We start from the raw sequence: 15,998 nt of genomic DNA on the forward strand, positions 1-15,998 counted from the left end.
CTAGAATCATCAATTAATTCTTGATCGTTTAAGCCATTTCCATTTGAGCGAGATGGAGCTCTTGAAGAGTACTCTTCGAAAAGTGAAAATAAGTTATCTCTTACATTTTGAAATTGACTCGAGTGCAATCCATACAACTTCTTATACCCCCAATCAACAAATTGAATCTTATATCTAGGATCCAATATCACCGCAATAGCCAAAGTAGTATTAAAATCAGCCCAATACCTTTCAAATTTAGTCATCATATTAGTTGCCATTTCCTTTAAATATTCATCATTTGATTCCATATTTTCTTTCAAGCTTAAGTATGCTTTAAATATTCGAGGAAAGTACAAGTTTGCGGTTGGATATTTCGACCCCGAAAAGGCACAAGTAATATCATAAAAGTCCCCCAAAAATTTACTAATCTTTTCAATCTTTTCCCATTCACTTGAAGAAGGACAACTCTTGTAATTAGAATCACTTAATTCTAAGTGACAAAAGGCACGTCGATAAAATAAAGCACTTTGAAGCATTAAAAATGTGGAGTTCCACCTAGTTGGAACATCTTGCCTTAGACCTTTTTTTGCATTCATAGACAAAAAATTCACACAGTCTAAGAATTTTTGTTTTCGACTTTGAGACCCTTTCACATACTTAACACTTTCTCTAACTTTTTGAACCGAGCGATCAATATTACTTAAACCATCTTGAACAATTAAATTCAGCACATGGGCACAACACCTAAGATGGAAAAAATTACCATTGCACAAAAGTGACTTCTTAACATTTAACTGATCTCTAAATTGACCCACAAAAGCATCATTAGCAGAGGCATTATCCAATGTAACTGAAAATAGCTTATTGTCTATTCCCCAATCTGTTAAAATACTAAATATTTTCTCAGTCAAAGCTACACCACTATGAGGAGGAGGCATATATGTGAAACATAACACTCTTTTTTGCAAAATCCAATCTTTATTCACAAAATGTACCGTGATGCATAAATACCCATCAGTAACAATAGAAGTCCATAAATCAGCTGTTAAACAAACCCTACCAGATAATTCAGCAAACACATTTTTTAAGTTATCTTTTTCATACTTATACATCTTCATCAAATCAGCTTTAACAGTGTTCCTTGATATCAAAGAAACTTCTGGACAAAGATAGGAAAACAAAGCTCTAACACCTTTATACTCAACAAAAGATAACGGCAAATTATGCATCACTATAGCAGCCACAAGCATTTGACGAAAGTTTTCAACATCAAATTTTAAAGACTTAAGTTTCATATCAGCTCCTACAATCATTTGACCAATATCACGATTAACTCTACCCGGACAACTATTAATATGCCTTTTCAGATTACCGGTTCCATACCTACTATCACACTTAAAAATAGATGCACAATGTTTACACTTACACCTTGCTGATCCATCAATTGTTTTTGTAGTCAAACGATCAAAGTAACCCCAAACTGATGACGTGAGCCTTCTCTTCCTCTTTCCTTTTTCTTTTGAAGTAATAGGTTGTTCATATTCTGTAATTTCGACCACATCATCATCCCTCGCTTCTATCGACACCGTATTTGACTCTAAATCAACATGAATTCCTTCTGAATCCATCTAAAAACAGAAAGTTATCAATAAGTCAGCATAATAAAAAAAACACATACAGACTTAAAAATGAAAGTTAAATTTTCAATGTAATTTTTATAAACAATACTGCAGTAGGTTTAAATTTAAGCTAAGAGGTGAATGATTAAATTTAAAAAATTGAAAAACAATTTTTTAAATTCGTTAAAAAAATCAAAAAACAGATTTCAGTAATTTAAACTGATTTATAGTGTTACAATTCGTTAAAACATTAAAAAAAATTGCTTGCACTTACCCGTCTCTTTATTACAAATCTTGAAGTGTAGATGATAAAATTAGTAAAAATATGAAAATAAATGGATGAGGTGAGACTTTCAGATGTGAGGATGAGAAATGGAACACTGAGATGTAAAGAAAAGAAGAAGATTATGTTCTGTCACTGGAAAAAAAATGGAGGCGGCTAGGGTTAGAAAAGAAAATAAGATTAGGTCCAAGATAGAGAAAATGGGAGTTAACGTGTAATTGTAAGTGAGCTAGGGTTAGTTTTTTCATTATTTTCAATATTATATTTTTTTGTTAAATAAATAAGCAATATTAACATGTCACATTAAATGGGTGTTAACAGGTATATATGGGTCATATTAAATGGGTTAACACGATAAGACATGTTTAATTAAACGTGTCTAATCGTGTCTAAACGGGTTATGCGTGTTTTACCTGTTTAGACACGAAATTAAACGTGTTATAAACGGGTTGACCTGTTTATGACCCATATCTGTTTATATTAAACCCAAACCCGTTTAACTTCGTGTCGTGTCGTATCATTTAATCGTGTCGTGTCTAAAATTGCCAGGTCTACTTCTTTCTTGCCTTTTCATTTAAGTTTAAATGAACCTGTCTTTTTAAAAGTAAAATTGAAGGGGCCAATACCCTTTTTTTTGTTAGCCCATCCGATTTTTAGGGCTTCGCTTTGACTAATCCGTATCCGACCCGCATCGCACATCTGGCATGATGGGTGAGTCTTCCAGTGGGGATTTTATGCATTCACAAGACTCGAACCCGAGACCTTACTTATGCAATACCAAACCGTTTAAAACTTGAACCAATTCCCATTGGTCCCAAGATCCTTCATAACACCAAATTAGTTTATTTTGTCCCGTTTACTATAAAAAAATCGTAAATTTTCAACTTTTAACAAAATTTAACTTAAAACAACATTTAAAAAATCTAACTTAATTCTTTAACGTTAGAGGCTTATTTGACCCTTTAAAAATTTGGATTACAAATAAAAAAATAAAAAATATAAGATGTTCTTTTAATAATTAAACCTATAAAGAATATGGTAAAATGAATGAATTTAGTAAAATTTATCTAAAGACAGTATTAATGTTAGTTGTTAGCGGAAATTAAAATTAAATTAGACAAATCACAGCCTGAAAAGAATCGGGAATCAAACCCCGACCTCATATAAGTATAAGGACCTAGCCACTAGACCAAGACCTCATCTGCGATTTAGTAATTCGTTTTACTTGAAAATTGAAATAAGTGTGAAACAAAAAGAATAAGAAAATAAGAAATGAAGAAGCAGTTGAACCATTAATGGTATAGGTGGAATTAATAAAGAACCTCTAATTAAGGTAAGCCAGCATTCAATCGCATTTTGTCGTACCCAACCTACCTAAAAACTCCACCCTTTTTCTCCATCCGATTACTCTATACTATATCACGTTATTTGTACATACAACACTAAAAAATTTAATTTTTTCAAATTTTTATTATTAAATATTTTAATATTGTAATTATATAATTAGCCTATTGTATAAATAACGTAAGACAACTATAATATTAAATAATTATTCAACATAGAAATATATACAACTTTCATTTTTTTGGCAAATTAGTACACCGAATTAGAAAAATATTAATGTGGACATTGTAATATACAACCACGTGTTATTGCATTATTGGTCGGTGTACTAATTTACCAAAAAATGAAAGTTGGTGTGGTAATTGTCAAGTTTCAAAGTTCGTGTTATAATTACAAATTAGGATAAAGTTTTTTTTTATCAATTTGCTATTAATATTCATCAACATTTTTTTTGCAATTAATCTTATATTTTTTAAAATGACTTATTATTTTTATAAGGAGGGAGTAATATATGGATCAACCCAGGGCGTGGACCAGGTTGAATTGTGAATCATATCAAAAACAGCTCGGAACTAGAGATTAGAGTCTGGATCGTGTCCGATCAATATGTTTGCAATTAAAACGGTCAATTCTAGTTCAAGCCATATGTTTTTTCAAATTATATAAATATATAAAATATTATATATTTTAAGTATACTTTAATTTTTTATGCCATTTAAAGACTAATCATTAATTTTATTTTATTTGTACAACTATATATGATCTATCATATATAAATAATTAATTATAAAAATTATAAAAATTAAATAGATTATTTATTTTAAGTATAATTAGTTACTTACATTAAGTTTAATTTTAAACATTTAAATCATATTCTTATAACTATATATATATATTTTCAAACCAGCCAAAATTAGAACCGGCCGGTTTAAATATTTTTTGAGTCGTTGGTTTATAAACTGTGGTCAACAGCAGGTAAACCATCCTTAAGAAACAAATTCCTACCTCTAAGAGAAGCAATTAACCATCAACTAGTTGAATAAAAGAAAAAGTCTTGATAGGTTTAACAAAGAGTCTGTAATTAGTATATGTTGACACAGACTTAATAAAATTAATGGACTGTCAACTGTGATAATAAAGATTATTTATTAGACCTATAGTATAAATAGAGAAATTAGGACATGCATGTATATGATACAATTTTCAGATTAGAATAGGATTATTTCCCATAAATGGCTTGCTTTAATATTTTTTTAGTATCACTCAATATATCAAATATTCTAACAAAACTTTACAATATTTTTCTCTCATTTTTTGCAATATATCCATCATTTATTTAATTAAATTAAATTTTAATACATCTTTTATTAAAGTATCAAATAATCGATGTCTACACCAAACTATATCTGCCATAATAAATAAGGTAGCAAGTTACTGACCTACACACCGATCAGTTTCTAATAAACATAGCTATAAATATTTAAAGAATTTATTGCTCCACCTCAACCACACTGTGCTGTTACATTTCAAGATCAAGAACCCAACACAATCTTATCTCAGATCTTTGAAACACACACAGTTCTTGAACTGGAAGCAATGTCGATGGAATATGTCGTGAAGGTTGAAGAACCAAGAGCTGCTTGCGATGGAAAACCGTCAGCCGGACCGGTTTATAGATGCATTTATGCTAAAGATGGTCTGCTTCAAGTCCCCTCAGAACTTCATTCTCCTTGGCAATTCTTTAGGTATAATTATTCTCTTTTTGTTTTTGAGCTGATTCTTTTGTTTATCTGTTCAATGATTTTTGTGTTTGATTCTTGAAAATGGTACTTTTTGGAAGAATTATGAACATAGGCAAAAATAGTTTGTGATTTTAATGACTCCTGTGTGTTATTTAGGACTCAAATTGTAATGTTATCTAGCTCATTTGTTTTTTTGATTGTATGGTTTGAAAATCTATTTTATGGGCATTTTAGTTTTGGCTTAAAGTAGAAAGAACTTAAGAAATTTTCATTTTTTTAATTCGAAATATAAATTTTGACAATTTAAATTAATCACTTATTGAAAATTTAACATCGATGATGATGTGACATGGTAGAATTCAAAATATAATGTGTAAAAAGATAGGTTACAAGCATTCCCATCAGTATTGATTTCTTCATATTTTAATGGCTGATCCGAGTTCTTAAAAGTTAGAAGTTTGTTAATTTTTTTATAAAAAGCTATATAGTTCATGTTTTTTTTATATATATTTAACTTTTAGTTTAGATGAGAACTACCTATTTCCTTAAACAGAACTGAAGTCTAATTAAACTTAATTTCCTTATCAAAAGAAATTATTATTATTTAACATCTGTATCCATAATTGAAGTTAAGTTTATATATCCTATAATCTTAATTAATAGCTTTATTTTTTTATTTTTATTTTAAATTTAAATTTCCTGTTTCTTTCATAGTTTCACTTGAAGTAGAAGAAATCAAAGAAAAATGATCACAAATAAAAGAAATAAAACACAAAACAAATGGCCCATGCAGGTTTCGAACCTGCGACCTTCGCGTTATTAGCACGACGCTCTAACCAACTGAGCTAATGGGCCATTTTGCTTATCAAATTAACATATTTACTTGAAACCAGATTTTTAAACATGCAAATGTTGAAAATGAGTTTATTTATGGTTTATGCAGTGATTCAGCTCTTAAGAACCCAAATAACAAAATGCTTGGTAGGCGTCAAGCTACAGATTCAAAGGTATAAGCAGTGCAAAATACATATACATTTATATATACTAAGATCAGACATTTTAGTGTATACACATTAAACTAATTTCAATTCTAATTCAATAACGTTCAAGTATTTCAGGTAGCCGGTCCATATGTATGGCAAACTTATAAAGAAGTTTATGAAACAGCAATAAAACTAGGTTCAGCAATGAGGAGCCGTGGACTTAATCCTGTCAGTATACTTTACTCTATTTTTATCATTAGATAGCTAGAAATAATGCAAGTTCTTGAAACATTAATAATTGATTTACATTTATCAGCAAGATCGTTGTGGTATATATGGTACCAATTGCCCACAATGGATTACTGCAATGGAGGTAATAATTTGTCGGTTCAGTTTGGTTATTCGGTTTGGTTTTTGCACACCTTATGCATATTTTAGTTCTTGTTTTGTTTATATCTCAGGCTTGTAATAGTCAGGCGATTACGTACGTACCACTATATGACACTCTTGGTATGCAATTAATTATGTGGTTATGGTTTCAAATTCTTGAAAATAAAATTGGATTGGTATAATATATTGATGAAATGTCATCGAATCATAGGTCCAAATGCGGTGGAGTACATCATTAATCATGCTGAAGTTTCTCTAGCTTTTGTTCAAGAGACCAAGCTCTCATCTGTAAGTTGTTCATTTCATTCTTGAAATATTATTATATAGTTTTAATAGCTTATAGCTAACAGAATTTGTGTGAAATTTTTGCAGGTTATATCTTGTCTTTCTAACTGCTCATCATATTTGAAAAGTAAGTGAAGTGACAGAAATTTATTTCCTTTTTAAAGATTCTGAAATGGTAATTTGAGTTGTAATTAAGAGTTAATTCTGTTTTGTGTTCAGCTATTGTAAGCTTTGGAAATGTTTCTGACTTGCAAAAGAAGGAAGCTGAGGAATTCGGTGTGTCCTGCTTTTCATGGGAAGAATTTTCTGAATTGGTAAGCTTTGATCATAACATATGTTGCATGTAAATGGAAATGCTGAAATGGAAAACTGTTAAAACGAATAAGATGGTTATAAATATAAAGTTTCAGAATTTTAAACGTGTTTTCGGAAATAGTAATGGAACGCCAAAATGTAAGACTCGATAAGTTTTTATCTAGCATAGTTGAAAATTATCGTTTTTAATTTCTCTTTAAAGTTTCTAGTGTTTTTAATGGAGTTATAAGAATATGTTATACATATAAACTTTTGGAGTTTCAAAAATGTGTCCTAAAATGAAAACGCAACACTGAGAAGTAGGAATCTACAAGTTTTTCGCGCTTCTTGGTGTGGGATGTAAGAATTTGTTGACCTTGATATCTGGTTTCTGAACAGGGAAGTTTGGAATGTGAGTTTCCTCAAAAACAGAAGTCTGATGTGTGCACAATAATGTACACAAGTGGGACAACAGGAGAACCAAAAGGTGTCATTCTTACTAATGGAGTTCTAATGGCGGAAGTAATGTCCGTCGATCATCTCCTTTCTCTCACTGACAAAGCGGTAAAATACTCAAAATGTCAACACTTCTCCTCAGGATTTTGCAGCAAGAATAGAAGCTGAAGGAAATTTTATGTTTATTGTTGCAGGCTACAGAAGAGGATTCATACTTCTCATTCCTTCCTTTAGCCCATGTATATGATCAAGTCATCGAAACTTATTGCATCTACAAAGGCGCTTCTATCGGGTTCTGGAGAGGGGTAAGATCAAGAATCACATTTTATGATAAGGACTTATTCTTGAAATTCCAAACTTTATGATCAAGAATCACATTTTAGGATAAGGACTTATTCTTGATCCTTCAAACTATATGATCAAGAATTATATTTCAGACTGTATCCAATTTACTTATTTTTCCTGTTCTTTTCACCTGTAGGATGTCAGATTCTTGATTGAGGATGCTCAAGAACTGAAGCCAAGCATATTCTCTGGGGTTCCTAGAGTCTACGATCGCATATACACCGGTAAACTATATAGATTAAGACACTTCTACATCTTCAATCATTTGAAATGACATAGGTGGTCACTGTTTTTATAATCATTCACTTGAAGGTACAATGCACAAAATTTCAGCTGGAGGTGCTTTAAGGAAGAAACTGTTTGATTTTGCCTATAGCTAGTAAGTTAATTATACATAGTGTTAATTGGTTACTTCATTTCTTGATTTTCATGTTTGGAGCGTAAAAATAGTTAGAATTTTGTTGACAGCAAACTAGGAAATCTTGAAAAGGGATTTCCACAAGCACAGGCATCGCCCCTTTTCGACAAGCTAGTCTTTGAAAAGGTTTGGTCATTGAATTTTCTTGTTCTGTTCAAAGTTTTTGCCTGTCAATCTAAATCCTGTCGTTTTTTGTAGACAAAGCAAACGTTGGGGGGTCGAATTCGGATCATGTTATCGGGTGCTGCACCTTTGCCTAATCATGTGGAGGAGTTTCTGAGAGTCACCTCCTGCTCCACTTTATCACAAGGATATGGTATGCAAAGAAAAAAATTACGAAACAACATATTTTATGAGTATATTATAAAATTAGAATTTTGGAGTTTCAAACCCTTCCTGAAAATGGAAACGAGACGTATGAATTGCAACTTATTTATAACTTTCCTTGTTTCTGTAACAGGTCTGACAGAAACTTGTGGAGGTTGTTTAACATCGATAGGCGATGTGTTTCCTATGGTTGGAACTGTCGGAGTGCCAATGACAACCATCGAAGTAAGGCTTGAATCTGTGCCAGAGATGGGATACGACGCGTTGTCCAGCGTTCCGCGTGGAGAGATTTGCCTCAGGGGAAATACATTGTTCTCTGGTTACCACAAACGAGAAGATCTAACGAAAGAAGTTATCGTTGATGGGTGGTTTCATTCAGGTAATTAAACTCGAAAGATAAACATTCATCTTGTATTGTACTATGACATCAAGAGATATTCAATAGAGTAACTGCAGGGGACATTGGAGAATTGCAACCAAATGGAGCAATGAAGATTATTGACAGGAAAAAGAACATATTTAAGCTATCTCAAGGTGAATACGTTGCTGTGGAGAGCCTCGAAAACACATATTCGCGATGCCCTCTTATAGCTTCGGTGAGTCGAGTAATACGATTAGTTTCTGCATTTTTATTTGCAATACAGATTGTTATAACATTATATTGTTTACAGATTTGGATCTACGGTAACAGTTTCGAGTCATTTCTTGTCGCGGTAGTAGTCCCAGAGAGACAGGCACTTGAGAATTGGGCAGAAAACAACAATTTGACTGATGATTTTAAATCTCTGTGCAAGAATCTCAAGGCTAGAAAATTCATTCTAGATGAACTCAATAACACTGCTCAGAAACACAAAGTATGTTGATTCTTTTCTCTGTTCTAACTGCATACCTAGTCTTGTTCTCCCAAACTAACATCTGAAATTTCCGAAACAGCTTCGAGGATTTGAAATGTTGAAAGCAATTCATTTGGAACCTCATCCATTTGACATGGAGAGGGATCTGATAACTCCAACATTCAAGCTGAAGAGGCCACAATTGCTTAAACACTACAAGGTATTTGTCTCAAGCACGTAAAATTTTGAGTCCTACATTTTGACATTTCGTTTATGTTTCCGAAAATACTTTTACAAACTAAAAGTTTCATATTAAAACATATTCTTATCAAATATATCATTTCGCCATTCTTTATTTAAGCATTTTTATTTCCCTGCAATATAGTTGACTTCAGTTCTCGACAATGTGACACATCATTTGACTTAATTTTGAGAAAACATATTGTGCAGGACTGCATCGACCAGCTGTACATTGAAGCGAAAGCATCCAAGGCGTAAGAGCTATTTCTTTAAGCAAGAACATAATATACAGATGTGCAGCCAAAAGAGTTCAAATATATTTTCAGCAATTCAGTTTGTTGCTTATTGTTAATGATCATTTATAGACAAGATTTCTTTCTGAATCAAGGGATGTGATGTGTGATATGCAAATTTTAATGATATATTTATACTTCTTCAGATTACTGATGCTATTAAACTCTGTTGAGGTTTTCCTGAATATCAGTATCTGCTGGTTCAATCTTAATATACAAATTGATGGATTTATTTGGTTTATGCACACATTAGAAATATTAATTTTTTACTTTAAAAACCTCCATTTCAGTCCCTGGAGATGATTTTTTTTCCTTTTTGATACCCTAACATTAACAGTCACCAACTGTGTTAAAAACCCTTGGCCTAGTAGCAGGGACATTATAAGTCGACCTGGGAGTCACAGGTTCGAATCCCCCCTCCCCGAATGTAATAAAAAGAAGTACGTTAAACCCATGTTCATCACGTCTAGTCTCGGTGTATGATCTTAGATTTTAATATTAAGTACCCTGGCAATTTACATTGGCAACACAGTCCAATATATTCAATCAACAACTTCTTCAATCAAATGCATACAATAAATGACACCTTAGTACAACAGCTAAGGACTAAGAATGAGCACAATGTCTCAAGATTCAAGCAAACAAATTATATACACCCAATGCCAACATATTAATAACACAGCAATGAATGTTCAAGTCTCGAACAGGTTAAGCTACCGAGATAAGCTCAACCAATGTCGAGGCGATTTCCGGGGTCTGCTTACAGGAAATCAATGACCAACGCCCAGACAGGATAAGCAAACAGAAGGACAATACCAATGGTGTTTGATACGCCATGAGGTTTTGTAAAGGCGTTTCTGAATCCGCCAGATGCACGAATATGTTCCTGTAGCAAATAAGCAGCAATGGCAAGGGATATAATCACACCTATCCAGTTTCCCCTTATAGTGTTCGCAAACAATCCCGGAGCAGCCACTATCACTAATATCAGAGCCGCCGGTAATTCCAGCCAATCTGCATAGGCAAAATAAAGATCAAAGCGTGAACAAACAAGAACACAGACACACCAGAATTGCCAAAGACTGAACTCTATATCTTTCTGGTATCATGTCAAATAATCAATTCACCAAAAAATTCAAGCAAGGCTCGAAATAATTTTATTAGCGTAACGCATATAACGAACTAAAGGATGTAGTATACCTGGGAATCGACTAGGGAAGAAAAGACGCAATATAACCGCAACGAACGCGATCCATTTCCCGACATCGCCTCTGCTTAAACAAACAACTCGACAGTTAAAAGACAGAATTATAAAACAACACAAGTGCTGCAACTAAAACTATAAATTCTTACCTGAAAAGGCTGAAAACCACTGAAGGAAGACTGAAGAAAATGTAAGGGATCAATAAGCCAGTGAGTATATTTGTTTTCCAGTTTGTTCGATCCAAGATCAACAAATAACTGCAGTAATCACCCCAAGAAAATTCAATTTTCCAAGAAAATCCACATATCACACTCAAATTTATCAAGAACGGGACCAATAATACAACTTAATACAGAAACTTATTATAAATTCATAACTGGAGACAAGAAATACTTACATAGCAGCAAAAGAAGCAAGCCATTCAAGAAATAAAGATCCGAAACCCAAGCCGCCAAGTGTGATAACATGATTGGCTAACTTCTTAGCAGCAATCTGAAAATCTTGAATATCAGAAGACAACAAGTCACTTGCTAATTCAGCTTCCCTCATTGCCAAGTAACCTTTTTTCCCCATTTTTTTGTTTGTTTCAAACTGTTTGTTGATCAAAAGCTGAACTTATAAACATTACAAGGTGAAGTTTACTAGAGAGATAAGACAACTGGATTGAATTGATTGGTCATATTTGTTAGTATTTTCTTACAGGATGAACTGCCACGTGTTGGAGTGAGGATACTATATGTCGACTCGTTTAACCAAAATGGAAATAATTGAATTATTTTATAACACAACTGGATTGAACATTTTGGTCAGATTTGTTAACTGTGCCACGTGCATGTTTTTTGCTATGTTTTTTGTTTTATAATCTTGTTCTAGCTGCTAAATTATGCAATTGTCAACATTGTATTGTTGCTTATGCTAATCAACCACGTATTATTTTATGTGCTAATCACTCTCGACATTATTCGCATATAATATGATTCATGTTTGTATTTTTCATTTTTTATTTAATAATCAATGATGTTATCTTTTATTTTTATTTTAGCAATCTTTTATCTATTGTTTTGTTTTTAGTTTTAATTTATTTTTAAATTAATTAAAATTAAAAATTGCTAGGAGATTTAATAATTTAATTTTTATATTTATTAGATTTCATAAATTTTTAATATTTTTAGAATATTTTTAATTTTTTTTTTAGAATATAGTTCTTTTTTGAGAGAACTAGAATATGGTTTTAAAAAGTAGAATAAATAAGAAAATTTTAAAAAATTAACTTTAATTTTTTTAATATTATATAAAAACGCAAATATCAATTGAAAAAATGTAACTTGATTAACTTATAATTTTTTTAAAACAATATAATTTTTATAATGTAAAAATAAATTTAACGATTAAATTAAAAAAATATAATTTATTGGAACCTCATCATTTGACATAAGAGGGATTTGATAACTCCGACAAACTAAGCTGAAGAGGCCACAATTGCTCAAATAATACAAGTTACTGTCTGATGCCATTCTTAATTTCCCTTTTCTTGACATCACTTACTCGACGATAAGATGTGCATTCGTCTAAAACCGAAATTATTTCAAAAATTTAATTTACTCTAAAAAAAGCAGGAATTCTCTTGGATCAGATCTTTTCTTTTATTCGGAAGCTTTCGAGACTTAGCAAAAAGGACTTTGTGATAATAGACTAGTTAGCTGCAAGCTGGTCACAATCCACAGTTTATACCAAGGAGTCTGCACCGGACAAACCACCAAGCAAGTAACTTCCATTAAACAAGCGCTCTTAAACAGATTCCTCTTTGAAATTTTAAAAAAATATATAAAAAGTAATCAAAGAATTTTCTAAAACTACATTTAACTAACTACATATGCCACAGCTTACTTTGACGTTTTCAATTTTCCATAAAGTCTCTTCATGATTTTAAGTGTAGACCGAAAAATGCTTCTTTTTTACTTTTTCAACAAAGTAAAGTCCTTCGAAATGAGCTCAATAAGTTACTGATAACATAACTTATAAATTACTAACGCCTAATCCAGTCAACAGAGCCTGAAAGAACAAGATCAAACAGAAACATCAGACGAAATATAGGTCGGAGACACCAGCAAATGGCTCTGATGGTCTAGTCAGAGTTTGTATAGAGAAAAGTAAAAAGAGAAAAGAAGAAGAAGAAGATGTAGAGTAAGAAAAAAGGATTACCTCACGGTTTGCACATAAAGTGTCTTATATAGGTTTTTCCTGTGCAAACCTACCACATCTGATCACATCTCTTTTTTTGGTCCTCACAATTCGGTTAGCTGAGATGGCAGCTTCTCATTGTGTTTTGAATATCGAGTGAGATATGCGATGCGGAGAACATTCTCTAAATGCCAGATTCTGTTTATGGTTCGAGAAAGTTTGTTAGGGAAAGATAGCTCGATTTATTGGAAAAATAAACACTGGCTTTAACTAGGGACTGGACTGGGGTAATTATTCTGGTCACTGTATCGGTAGTGTTTTGTATCTAGATACCTTTTCTTTGAGTCCGCCTAATCGTGCGTACAGTAGCTCGGTATTCTGCCTACCGCTGGTATCCCGGTCTATGTCCCCTATTTGCTTAACCTGGTGAGGTCCTATTTCGCCAAGGCTGCTTTGCTGTCTTTACGTTAACCATAGGGGAGAACCTCAAACTTCTAACTTTCCTGAATAAGTTTTCTAATTTTAACCAATAGGAATAACGAAAACGCCATCCAAGCTAAGTGAGAATACCCAGTCTTAAGTATACTCGTAAGTTATTTTTCATCCAGTCCATCTAGTTTTTATTGCTACCAACGGTAAAAAAAATCGTCAATTTTTATTATTATTCGTCGGCTAGCAGCTTATAAGCCAACGGTATCTTAGGCATGTATTATTTTTTTCCTTTTAAATTGATAAACTTATTTAATCTATACATATTAAAAAATTGGAATTTTTTTTATGTCTACAACTTTGATCACTTTGCTTAATATATCCTTAGAAAATAAATTGAACATTCTGGTTTGAAAATTTTACAAATAAAGTTACTTTCATTAATTTAATTCAGTTATTACTAATTGGATTAAAAGTATTTTAGATATTTATATAGTTAACCATTTTTTATAGAGGTTAATTTCCTAAAAATGCTATTAACATTTTCCGGATAAGAAATTTTAATATATACTTTTAAAATCGCTCCATTAGTCCAATTTCGTATTTGTTGTCTAACTTACAACTATTTTTAAAAATAATTTTATATTTTGTCAATATCAATCTTGTCACAGCTGAATAAACATATTTTAATCACAAAATCTAAAATTAAACAGAACCATTAGTCACTTAAAAACCGGATAGCTAGTTGCATTAAGGATCGCAAAATGGTGTTTGATCTTAAAGATAAACAATAAACAATCAACAATTACAGATAAACAATCAACAAAATTATGAACGATCAACAATATCTTGAATCAAATGTATATAACAAATGACCCCTTACTAAGAACTCAGGACTAAGAGTAAGCACAATGCTATAAGATTACCTTACTAAGAACTACAAATAGGCACAATGTTTCAAAATTCCTGAAAACACATTATTTACATCCAATGCCAACAAAAATAAATAACTCGGCAATGAATGTTCAAGTCTCAACAGGTTAACTTAAGCTACCGAGAGATCGAAGCTCAATAAAACTTCCAGTCTCGAACCAATTTCCGAGGTCTGCTTACAGGAAATCAATGACCAACGCCCAGACAGGGTAAACAAACAGAAGGACTATGCCAATGGTGTTTGATACGCCATTAGCTTTCGTAAAGGCGTTTCTGAATCCACCCGATGCACGAATATGTTCCTGAAGCAAATAACCAGCAATCACAAGGGATATAATCACACCTATCCAGCTACCTCTTATGGTGCTCGCAAACAAACCCGGAGCCACCACTACTAGTAAAACCAGAGACGCCGGTAATTCTAGCCAATCTGCAACACGGAAAATCAAGATCAAAGCGTGAACAAACAAGCACACAGGGTCACCTCGTCTTCTATTCAAATATTTTAAATTAACTAAATAGACATTGCCAATGGTCGAACTTCGGACATTGCGCTCAAAAGTTCAAGTTGAGTGAGGTTCCAACAATAGTTTTATTATCTTAACGCATACAATAAATTAAAGGAAGTAGTATACCTGGGAATCGGGTTGGGAAGAAAATACGCAGTATAACAGCAACGAAAGCGATCCATTTTCCGATATCACCTCTGTTTTAAACAAAAAACTTAAATTTATAGCAAGGATCATATAGAACAACACAAAGTGCAATTATCCTCACCTGAAAATGTTGAAAACTATTGAAGGAAGACTGAAGAAAATGTAAGGGATTAGTAAGCCAGTGAGCATGTTTGTTTTCCAGTTTGTTCGATCCAACACCAACAAATATCTGCAGCAATCACACCCATCAATGAAATTTTCCAAGAAAATCTACAATTCAGACTTAAATTCATTTATGTTCAGTTCAAGAAAAAGAATGAAACTAGACTTACATAGCAGCAATAGAAGCAAGCCATTCAAGAAATAAAGAACCGAAACCCAAGCCGCCAAGTGTGATGGCATGATTGGCTAATTTCTTAGCAGCAATCTTGAAATCTTCAATATCAGAAGAAAGAAAATCATTTGCTAATTCAGCTTTCCTCATTGCCAAATAACTTTTCTTCCCCATTTTTTTTTTCAAACTTTTTTGTTGATCAAAAAACTGAACTGAACTTAATCTGATGAATTGATAGGCATAAATACTTATAGACATAAGAATCTGAAGCTTACTAGAGAGATAAGACAAGTGGATTTAATTGATTGGTTAGATATTTTTATTTTGTTATTTTCTTCCACGAGAACTGCCACATGTACAATGAGCCATGTCGGTAGAATAATAAATTTAACAAAGACTAAATTATTTGAATTATTTTAACTCTTTA

General features: G+C 32.2%; 3 protein-coding genes and 1 non-coding gene across 5 annotated transcripts; 1 reads left to right on the plus strand and 3 right to left on the minus strand.

The window, feature by feature from the left end:
- The first annotated feature begins 4,684 nt into the window (after positions 1–4,684).
- LOC126680470 (probable CoA ligase CCL6) lies at positions 4,685–9,984 on the plus strand. Its single transcript, XM_050375598.2, has 19 exons — positions 4,685–4,973; positions 5,914–5,977; positions 6,089–6,181; positions 6,270–6,326; positions 6,415–6,463; positions 6,555–6,631; positions 6,716–6,755; positions 6,848–6,942; positions 7,322–7,486; positions 7,573–7,683; positions 7,860–7,947; positions 8,036–8,102; positions 8,192–8,267; positions 8,340–8,457; positions 8,602–8,847; positions 8,925–9,064; positions 9,140–9,322; positions 9,402–9,521; positions 9,752–9,984. The coding sequence occupies exons 1-19, from the start codon at positions 4,825–4,827 to the stop codon at positions 9,797–9,799; spliced, it is 1,986 nt and encodes a 661-aa protein (XP_050231555.1). The 5' UTR covers positions 4,685–4,824; the 3' UTR covers positions 9,800–9,984.
- TRNAI-AAU (transfer RNA isoleucine (anticodon AAU)) lies at positions 5,752–5,825 on the minus strand. The gene has a single exon. It is a non-coding gene; the product is annotated as a tRNA-Ile (tRNA).
- Positions 9,985–10,348: 364 nt separating the features above from the next.
- On the minus strand, positions 10,349–11,691 carry LOC126680478 (cold-regulated 413 plasma membrane protein 2-like). Its single transcript, XM_050375605.2, has 4 exons — positions 11,436–11,691; positions 11,188–11,295; positions 11,035–11,105; positions 10,349–10,848 (listed from the first exon to the last, which is right to left on the minus strand). The coding sequence occupies exons 1-4, from the start codon at positions 11,609–11,611 to the stop codon at positions 10,595–10,597; spliced, it is 609 nt and encodes a 202-aa protein (XP_050231562.1). The 5' UTR covers positions 11,612–11,691; the 3' UTR covers positions 10,349–10,594.
- Positions 11,692–14,476: 2,785 nt separating this feature from the next.
- On the minus strand, positions 14,477–15,794 carry LOC126680477 (cold-regulated 413 plasma membrane protein 2-like). 2 transcript variants are annotated; one of them, XR_007641181.2, is made up of 5 exons: positions 15,570–15,794; positions 15,359–15,466; positions 15,217–15,287; positions 14,625–15,011; positions 14,477–14,574 (listed from the first exon to the last, which is right to left on the minus strand). XR_007641181.2 is itself a non-coding variant. In XM_050375604.2 (4 exons), the coding sequence occupies exons 1-4, from the start codon at positions 15,743–15,745 to the stop codon at positions 14,758–14,760; spliced, it is 609 nt and encodes a 202-aa protein (XP_050231561.1). In that variant the 5' UTR covers positions 15,746–15,794; the 3' UTR covers positions 14,477–14,757. The 2 variants fall into 2 exon arrangements, 1 of the variants encoding a protein (XP_050231561.1); XM_050375604.2 differs by having other exon boundaries at positions 14,477–15,011.
- Between the last annotated feature and the right edge of the window lie 204 nt (positions 15,795–15,998).

Source organism: Mercurialis annua, linkage group LG5, assembly GCF_937616625.2.
Source record: "Mercurialis annua linkage group LG5, ddMerAnnu1.2, whole genome shotgun sequence".
Classification (NCBI taxonomy): domain Eukaryota; kingdom Viridiplantae; phylum Streptophyta; class Magnoliopsida; order Malpighiales; family Euphorbiaceae; genus Mercurialis; species Mercurialis annua.